This window comes from Carcharodon carcharias, chromosome 3, assembly GCF_017639515.1.
Source record: "Carcharodon carcharias isolate sCarCar2 chromosome 3, sCarCar2.pri, whole genome shotgun sequence".
Classification (NCBI taxonomy): domain Eukaryota; kingdom Metazoa; phylum Chordata; class Chondrichthyes; order Lamniformes; family Lamnidae; genus Carcharodon; species Carcharodon carcharias.
The window spans coordinates 62065134-62075553 of NC_054469.1; the positions used below are offsets into that span (position 1 = coordinate 62065134).

A 10420-nucleotide genomic window follows, 5' to 3' on the forward strand; every position below is an offset into this window, starting at 1 on the left:
GAGAGGTTGAATTAAAACCATCTGAAGTTCAAGATCCTGATAACACACACAATCCCAAGGATCTATTACCACTGAATACTAACTGAAGCATCCCAGGACACGTTAAGGGAACCAGACAGTGTAATCAAGAAGTCTGATAAGGAGACCCTACATCTCCTTAGCAGCATCAAAGATGGTGCTGATAGAAATAGCACCCTTGGCCTACCTAATGTGGAAATCTAGATCCTTCTTGCAATAAGTTGGAAGCTTGAATCCCTCAAGAGCTCCAATGATCAAGGCATCATTTAAATAATGGGGGGAATGCAACACCAAAGTTCTGGAACTTGGAAAGCCTTCAAGAAGGTTGAGGAATTCCTTCAAACCACACATGGTGAAGCCCTGGAAGACAGTGACTAACAAAATACCACCCATAAATGAGGAAACATTGGACGTGCAATGGGAAGATACCCATCCACCCAGAGCAAGATGAAAATCCAGGAGCAGAAATGAGAGAACAGGAGGTTGCAAGGTGGACAGACCTCCAGTGCAAGACTTTGGGATTCAAGATGACTGAAATGACGAAATTTCTAACTCGTGGACAAACACATCCCTCAAACTCAGAGTCCAGTTTCATAAAGGATCTTTTACTGAGGTGTATTTAACAAGACCCTTGCACACAGCAGGACTGATTTGTTTTAAACTTGCAGGAGACACAAAGGGCAAAGCAAAACCCTTGCACGTATATCTGGCAGATGCCTTTCAGCCAAGAATGCATGGATCCAGCACCAGAATAAAATCCTGGCTAAGCTGCAGCACCAAATAAGGATGGACTTCGTACCTTGAACCCAGGATTAAAGCACCAGATGGGACACTATGGAAGCCTGTTATAATATTCAAGATGTGGCAGGAGGTGGCAATTGTTGATGTGGCAGTGAGGTACAAGGAGAACAACATGACGTTCAAGAAGATGTGGGTGGAGAAGTTTAAAAACTGGCACATCTCACAGCACAAATTTTGGAACTGATTAAAGGCCCAATTGTCAAATACTTTGGCAAGAGAGAAATGGCTGGAAAGAAATAACATCCTCATGAAATTCCAGAAACTAGAGAGGTACAAGATCATCGTGCAACAAATCTCAAGGTTCATCATATTGCTAATTTTGGAAATTCAATGATTTGTGAGCCCGAATTATGAAATGTATGTAATTGCTCACATTTTCTAACCTGTGATAAAATGCCTGCACAAGAAAATCCATCAATGACGACATGGTAAAGGCAGCTAACCTGAGCAGCAGTTGTCCAGTTCAATCTCAAATGACCAATGCAACCAATAGCTTGTCGGCTTTCTGATACCCTTGATGCCATGAGACGCCATTACCCGCTCCCCAACCCCATGTCACAGCAGACACATCCCATCCTATTTCCCCAAAACCCCTTCTCTGTGCTCAACTTGCAACATGCACGAGCCAATGTGAAAACTCAGAACAAGCATTTAACAAGAGCGTGGCTTCCGAAGAGGTCTCAAATAGCAGTGGGAAATACCTTTATTAGAGGGCTGCTAGTGAGTGATTAGGTTTTTAGAACAATCATGGAAGAAATCACAGCAGCCAGGCCCACTTAAAGGCTCCATGTCAGTCTCCTGTCAGCAGCAAAATCTCCCCTGATTAAGTTGGGGGGCAGAAGGGGCTGACACAGGATTCCTTGCTGCTGGCGATGGGCTGTCAGTTAGGCTCATTAATGCGCCAGTTGACACCTATTATCCCTGAGCCCACTGCAATTCATTGGTAGCTCGGAGATTAAATGGGGGCTGCATTGCTTTCCTGCACCTCCCTCGGAATGCCCAGCAAACCCTGTCACATGTGTCAGTGGCCTCCCTTTGGTCTGGGCTCCATCTGACTAACATTGGGCCTCTGCTCATCAGTGTGACTAATGAAGAGCTGCTGGTCTCTAAGTGACTGGCAGCTCTCGATGGCCAGGACTTCTACCGTTAAGGCCAAAAAGTGGCCACTTAAGTGCCTGCAGGGATCAATACCATCAGGCCGCCCGGTAGAACCAACGGGGGTTTCCTGCTGGTTCTCTGACCAGTGGGCGAGACCGCTGTTGGGCCAACTAAATCCAGCCCAATCTGGCAGTTTTCATTGTGATTTTCTTTTCTCCCTCGGTGCTAAAATGATCAAATCATTAACTGTTTTTGTTATGAGTCTGTTCCACATGCTTTTTTGTGGAAAAACATTCTTGCGCCCTCTCAGCTGTCTTGCAGTTTATTAAGTTTGCATACCTGCCCCTCTAAACCTGATGCCTAGGTGCAGTAGAGATTGTTATTTATGCCTCTCAGAATTTGGATTGTGCATTCCCTCAATCTTACCCACAATAAAACAAGTTCAGTTTTAAATTAGTTTTCATAGATCAAGACACCCTTACTCCTAGCATCTATCAAAAAACCAAATAAAAAACAATTTTTCAATGATATTAAGGCTTTTGCCTCTACTAGTCCACATTGTCTATTCCACATGCTGGTCACTTTGAGTGTGAAGAAGAACAACTTCCATTTGATTTTTCCTGGGATAGGATTGGTTCAGTTTGCAGCACTTTCCCATCTGCCTCATCTTATTGTAGGTTTAAAACCCGTTTCAGAGATTTAGTGCATAAACTAGGATAACAGTTCACTACAATGTTTGGGAATGCTGCATTGTCAAAGCATGCTGATTTTCATGTGAAGCATTAGATTTAAGATCCATCTGCTGATCTTAAGTGGATGAAAAGATTCCCATGGCATTATTTAAAGAGTCAGAGCTCTTGGTGTGGTGGGCAACATTTCTCACTCACCAAATCCACCAAAATAACAGTTCAACTGGTTATTCACTTATTTGCTGTTGTTGGGACCATGTTAAGCACGAACAGCGAGAAGCTGGATTCAGTGGATCCTGTTAGCTTAACCACTTTTTTTCCTGATGCTTCATGTTGACTATTTAAAAAGTAACTCGTCATGTGGCAAACCTTTGCATTAATAATGTGTATTTTCATTTCAGAGGACATACCGAGCAATGTACGATTACACTGCTGACATAAAAACAATGTCCAAACTTAAAAAAATAAATCCTTAGATATGAGGTGCTTTAAGACATCCTGAGAATATGGTAAAATGCTTTATTAATTATGTCCTTACATATTTCCATTCAAAATTATTTGATTTTTCCATGTAGAGTCTACACATTGTCACTGAGTATATTCAAGAAAGAAATTGATAAATTTTTGGATATTAGGGGTATGGAGAGAAACCGGGAGTATGGCTTTGATCATATTGAATGGCGGAGCAGGCTTGAAGGGCCGAATGACCTACTCCTCCTCCTAGTTTCTATGTTTCTATAAATATTATCTTTGGATTTTCTATATAAATTGACCTCACATCTGGTGATGCAGTTAGAATAAAAAGACCATTCCTTTTGAGGCCTTCTGCAAAGCATGGAGCAATATATATGCCTTTACCAATTATTGTTGCATTCACTGAATCTGACTATGACTGGCTGCTGCCTTACATCATCTTTCTAAATTTGATTCGGACAAGTTCATATTCATCATTGTTTCCATCATTGAGAGGGTCTGCTTCACATCAACTTGAGCCATTTAATTTAAGTCGCCTGTTAGTTTAACCACTTTTTTTCCTGATGCTTCATGTTGACTATTTAGAAAGTAACTCGTCATGTGGCAAACCTTTGCATTAAACCGTGTATTTGCATTTCAGAGGACATACCGAGCAATGTATGATTACACTGCTGCTGATGAAGATGAGGTTTCCTTCAAGGATGGTGACTACATCATCAATGTACAAGCAATTGATGAGGGTTGGATGTATGGCACTGTCCAGAGAACTGGAAAAACTGGAATGCTTCCAGCAAACTATGTTGAACCTCTTCACTGAATCCAGCTGCTCGCCGTTCGTGCTTAATCCTTTATTTTTATTACACTAACTGGTAATTAAAATGTTGAGGAAGAAATGAACCTGTTAAGTATATTAAAATCTTATTTACTATCTAAGTAGCTTTTCATTATTGTATTACTGATGTATTCTTAGGACTTTCTAAGAAACTGTTCTTGTTACTGACCAATCTTATTGTTCAGTAGAAGGCAGTATAATAGACCATGGTTTCCTGCAGTCAGTAAGGCTTTTAATAATGTTGACGCATCAACATTCCGCTAGTCTTTAACAGCGAAACGGAAAGCTGTTGGATTTGTGTTACAAGTTATGATCAGCTCTGATCATAACTTACTGTATCACATGTGTGATAGGATCAATTGCTGTGTGCAATTTTGCTTGGTTTGCTTCTAGAGTATTTGTAGATTTCTGTTTTTGCAAAGTGTTTTAAGTTCAAGATACTTTTCCTGAAGGTAATGTGTGTTACAACTGAATGTGGGTTAATATTAGAGAGATTTAATACTAACTAGTGCACATTTGTATTTTGCCTGTGAGATGCACATGATTACTAATGTCAGCTGTATAACTTGAAGTATTTCCTTAGTGGAACTTTGTCTTTCTTCCTATGCACTGTGGATATTTCAAGCACTTTCTTAACACTGAAATGAATTGTCCCTGTACAGGTTGCTCTGTAATGTTTAATTCCAGAAGAATTTTTTGCCTTTTTAATCTTGGAGTAATTTGGATTATTAGAAACTGAAGTCCTAATATACAAGTATCATCTGGTTTAGTTTGTTTTGCTTTGCTTTGCATTGGTTATTGGTTATGCATGCTTTGTCTGCAATGTCTTGTTAGCCAATAAAGACAGTTTATTGAATTGGTTATAAGGTAAATCTCATTAACTTTTATCCTGGTGAATGCATAGTTCTGTATTACTGGCACAACAATGCTGTGACTAGTGCCATATAAAGGGTTAAATAAAGAAACTGAAGTATGTTCTTTTGACTGGTAGTCAATATTTCTTTCAAAGTAAAAAAGCTAGTGCACTTTACATGAATACTGTGCAGACATTACAATTTTTGTATTGATGTCTATTGTGTAAAATTCTGAGATGTTAGCTATTGCTACTCTACTGTTTATGGAAATTATGAGCCAGAAATCAAAAAATTATATATCTACTGGCCTAATATCTGGTGTGGGGAAGTTGTTGCTATCTATAATTAAGGACAGAATGAGCACTTGGAGTAATTTGAACCAATTAGAGAGAACCAACAAGGGTTTTTAAAGGATAGGTCATATCTAATGACCAAATAGAACTTTTTGTGGAAATAGCTAAAGTATAAAACGGGGATGTCTATGAATATAGATTATATAAACTTCCTGAAGGCATTTGCTAAGGTTGCATATAAGAGACTGTTATAGAGCTCATGGAATTAAAGGCAAATTACTGACCTGGTTAGGTGGTAGAAAACGGTCAGGATTTTTAAAAATTCTTTCATGGGACATGGTTGTCACTGGGGTGTCCACCCCTAATTGCCCTTAAACTGAGTAGCGTGCTGCAGAGGGCATTTAAGAGTCAACACATTGCTGTAGCTCTCGAGTCACATGTGGGGCAGACCAGGTAAAGATGACAGATTTCCTTCCCCAAAAAACATTAGTCAACCAAATGAGTTTTTACAACAATTGATGGTTTCATGGTCATCATTACTGAGACAGGCTTTGTGTTCCAGATTATTTTCATTAATCAACTGAATTTATTAAGTAATTGAATTCAGATTCCACCAGCTGCCATGGTGGGATTTGAACCCATGGACAGAATCTTTAGGTCAGAGTGTGGGCACGATCAGCGGGCTTGGGTGCGGCCGGAGAACGGACCGCCACCTGCGATCGTCCCCCAACTGCAATTTCACGCTGTTAATTGGCCAGCCAGCGTGAAACGTATGCCGAAATACTCAGCGCTGCTGAGGTGGGGGCGAGAGGACAGCTGGCGCTGACATAGGCGCGGGGCGTGGTGCAGCGTGGAATGAAAGTTCACTGAAAGCAGAGCGCTGCCTCGGGGAGCTGAAGAATTTAAAACCAATAAATAAAGTTTATAAAATCAGGAAAAAAATGTCCACACATCAGAATCAGTCACCTGAACATATCTATGATGACAATTCTGTCCGTACATTTTTACTTTTATTATAAATTTAATAATGGAAACCTCATCCCACCCTTGGATGGGGTTTCATCAAAAATGCAAAGTCCACCTGGCAGGTTCGCCTGTCTGCCAACTGTAAGGTTGAATGGACCGTGAAAAATTGGGAACAGTTGGAACTTTAATGGGCTCAATTGCCCTTGTAATTGTCAGCGGGCGCGTCTACTGACTGAAATATCACGTGAGATGATATTGGCAAGCTTGCCCGACGTCATTTTATGTTTATTTTATGCTGAGCTAAAAATTCTGCCGCATGTGCTCAGGGCATTAGCCTGGGCCTCTGGATTACTAACCTAGTGACATTATCACTATACCACCATCTCCCCAGTTGGAGATAGAAAGAAATGACTAGCGATGTCCATAAGGATCTGTGCTGGGGCCTCTATTAACTATTAACTACTTGGATAACATATCGAAGAGCCATATAAATGGCAAATAATGCAAAGGTGGGTGGCATAGCAAATAGTGTAGACAGAGATTTAATGTACAAAGAGACGCTGATGGATTAAATGAATGGGCAAGATTGTGGCAGAAAAATTCCAACGCAGGTGAATGTGATGTTATCGAAAAAGGATACCTCAGTATTATTTAAATGGTGAACAGCAAGGAACAGTGCTGTTCAGAGATTTCAGGATCTACATGCACAGATCACTAAAATTTAGTAGTCAAATAAATAAATTCAAAAGGCCTTCATATTGAGAGGGCTAGAATATAAAGGGTGGGGGGGGGGGGTGGAATTTTGATACAGCAATACCAAGCCCTAGTTAGACCACATCTGGAGCACTGTGTACAGTTTTGGGTATTACATCATGGAAAGGCCTTGGAAGGAGTGCAAGCTGAGATTCACCTGAAGTGTGGAACTTTTTTCAACAAAAAGCATTAGATGTTAGCTTAATTAATAATTTTCAATCTCACATAGTCAGATTTTTTGATAGCCAAGGATATTGAGGGATAAGTTAGGATAAAAGTTAGCCATGATCTTAATAATTAGCAGAGGAGGAGAGAGGGGCTGAATGGCCTATTCTTGTTCCTATGTTCCTACATGGGATATTGTAATTATTTTCTAGACACAATGGGGGAGAAATTCAACTTGGTTAAGCTTCTGGCGCTGAATGGGTGATGCAATTTGATTATGTGGCCAGAGAAATCAGTGAGAAGCCTGAGCTAAATTTGGTACCAAGATTTTTTAAACTGGCAAGCTGCAGATGCTAATGGTCCAGATGCAGTGTGCTGGTCAGGGCCTGGTAGGAATTTCAATATCTCCGTCATTCAGCCATCCCGCAGGTGGGTTCCGGAGGGGTAGGGGCATGGGATGGGTGGGGACAAAGTTCAAAGCGTTGAATCTGGGAAAGACAACAGCTTTTACGGTGTTTTTGTGGAGCCAGGAGGAGCCTGCTTCAATCTGGCACTCTGTATACCCGGAAGTTACTGATTCCCACTTTGACAGCCCCTGCACTTCCAGAGGAGATTGGGCACAGGAGATTGTGGCCCTATCATTGGCCCGCTTGTGTTGATTATTCACTCCAAAAAATGTGTGCAGTAATGTTCAATTTCTCCCCCATGAAGATAATTTTTATATCTGTGCCTCAATTTTTACAGCATAGCTTTCTAGCTTTATTCTGGTTGTCACTTTCTTAACAACATGATGGAAGATCTACTTGATATGGCAGTGCTCTATCATTTTGATTTAATAGTCAACCACGTGAAATTATCCTATTTTAACTTTTGAAATAGATCACTAGTTGAGTGCAATGAAAATATTGAGTACAATAAGAAAATAATTCCCAACCCCTCCTCTCCTGGTTTTTCCCTATGAGCTTAAGTTCATAGTCATCTTTAGTTTTAGAGAAAATAGTTTAGTTTCACCCATGTTGACTGCCTTTGAGTTCAGGGCAAAAGGTTCAATGGTGTCCAAAACCACTGTATCACCCCAGTTTGTTGTGATATGCAATATATTGCTTATGCATGTTTGTGGTAGGTGGGGAAGAGAAGAGAGGACATTGCCAATCTTTCATGAAAATTGCACAGGACAGTAAGCAACAGGTATTACGATTTAGCTATCTAATTAGTTAATTCAGGCATTAATGCCATTCAGGAAATACAACTCCTTCTTTAAGAACATGCAGCATATAGAACTGTTTGCTTGACATGTGTAGTCAAGTCTGAATTGCACCAATTTGGAGATGGGGTCGGGGGGTTGGGCGGATGGATGTGGTGGTGCAGCTGTGTGGCGAAGGAAGAGTAACCATTATGAAGTCTGAGGTTTGCAATGCTGATGAAAATTCATCACACCCTGAATAGCTTCAAAAATTAATGCTGGAGATAGATAAATGAGTCAAAAAATTCTTGACACAAGACTTTGAATGCCCATTTTATTCATCAAATATATCTGAATAAAATTGCACCAGTGACATCTGTGGATACAATCCACAATTTCATTGAATTAAGATCATTTACTGATGTCTAGTTAGAGGAATCTGTAACCATGGATCTTGCTGAATGTGGTGGTTCCAACCTTCCAGTGTAAATTGTGCCTGGCTGGTACTTGGTTTGGAGAATTGCTATTGTGGGCTTTGGGGCGTTTTGATGAAGCAAATGGCCATTCTTTACTCATGACTTGTTATAAAATAACATGTTTTATGTTCATCTTATTTATGCTGTTAACACTGAAACAGGAAAATCAAAGTGACTTTTTAAGTATGCAAACCAAGCACTCCAAATGGTGTAGGATTATGTTATAACTGAGAAAACAATATTAAACTTTTGAGGATGCCTAAATTATCTAATAAAATGCTTTATAATCTGAACTATCACAGTCTACTTGTATAAGTGGTCAGAAGTATAAACCAGTCGATAAATTATGAAAGGGCAGTTGTTACTAATAAAAGTCTAAGATAACCTTTCATAACCTTTATTCTACATTATATTGAAACATCATTTTTCCATACTTTTGTTTCTGAAAAGTTACTTGTTTCCACGCAGAATATATTTCAAATGTTTCTAGGTTTATTCTAATTTGCTTGTATAGCTTAAAAAACTTATTTTTATAGTGTTAATTCTATTACACAGCAGTCTATTGTGTTGGTCTATTACTAAAGTCTATGTCCTATATATGTATAATACTTTACTGTGCAAACTAAATAGAAATAAATAAAGCCAACTTTCAGTTGTCGAGCCTTTTTTCTAACAGCAATGTACGTCCAACAACCCTTTTTACTTGTGTCAGAAAAGCAAAGCTTTTGGATTGAGAAGTAGAATTTAGCCTTGCTATTAATTTGTGCATTTTCTATGATCCCTATTTAGATTTTGCCTTTTATTGTAGTACAGTAGGGACTCGATATACATCAATGTTCTTCAAATTGTTTCTCATTTTCAATGCAACTTCCATCTCTTTTACATTTTTATTCAACTTACCCTAAACTCATTTCCATATTCATTTTCCATATATATTTAATTGCAAGGTGTATAGCAAACAAAGCCGATGAATTGAGGGCACAGATAGACACATAAAGCATAATATCATTGCTATCAAAAGAAACTTGGTTTAAAGAGGGGCATAATTGGCAGCTCAACATCCCTGGATATAGGGGGAGAATTTTTCCTATGGCGAGTGGAGTGGGCACAGAGCCGATCGCCACCCGTGATCGACTGCGCGCCGCCATTTTACGTGGGTGGGTCAGTTAAAGCTCGCCCAGTGTAACACGTGGCCGGTAGTGCTCAGCGCTACCTGTGCGGGTTGGGGGAGGAGGGAGAGTCGGGGCCTGCGCTCTTTAGTGCAGCAATCTCCCTGAGGCACGGAGCTGTCTCAGGAGGATTAAGTTGATAACAAAACTTTTTTAAAAATAAAGTAAAAAATTATTTGAACATGTCCCCCCATGTGACTGTCACATGAGCTGGGACATGTTTGTGAAGTTTGCAAAATTTATTTTATTATTTTCTAAAACCTTCACAGTAAATGGTGGGGCACTGAGGAGTCCGGAGGAACAAAGGGATCTGGGAGTTCAGATACATAGTTCCCTGAAAGTGGCGTCACAGGTAGACAAGTTTGTAAAGAAAGCTTTTGGCATACTGGCCTTCATAAATCAAAGTATTGAATATAGAAGTTAGGATGTTATGGTGAGGTTGTATAAGACATTGGTGAGGCCAACTTTGGAGTATTGTGTGCAGTTCTGGTCGCCTAACTACAGGAAGGATATCAGTAAGATTGAGAGAGTGCAGAGGAGATTTACTAGGATGTTGCCGGGTCTTAAGGAGTTGAGTTACAGGGAAAGATTAAACAAGTTAGGACTTTATTCCTTGGAGCGTAGAAGAATGAGGGGAAATATGATAGAA

The 10420-nt window shown here is 39.8% G+C and overlaps 1 protein-coding gene across 8 annotated transcripts in view; it reads left to right on the top strand.

Annotated features, from left to right (window-relative positions):
• Positions 1 to 4887, top strand: part of nebl (nebulette) — a 372808-nt gene extending 367921 nt beyond the window's left edge. For all 8 annotated transcript variants that reach the window (XM_041183735.1, XM_041183736.1, XM_041183729.1 and 5 more), the window contains one exon: positions 3721 to 4887. In XM_041183735.1, coding sequence (XP_041039669.1) covers positions 3721 to 3897 — 177 coding nt within the window. In that variant the 3' untranslated portion in view covers positions 3898 to 4887. The remainder of the gene's footprint in view (positions 1 to 3720) is intronic.
• The last annotated feature ends 5533 nt before the right edge of the window (positions 4888 to 10420 follow it).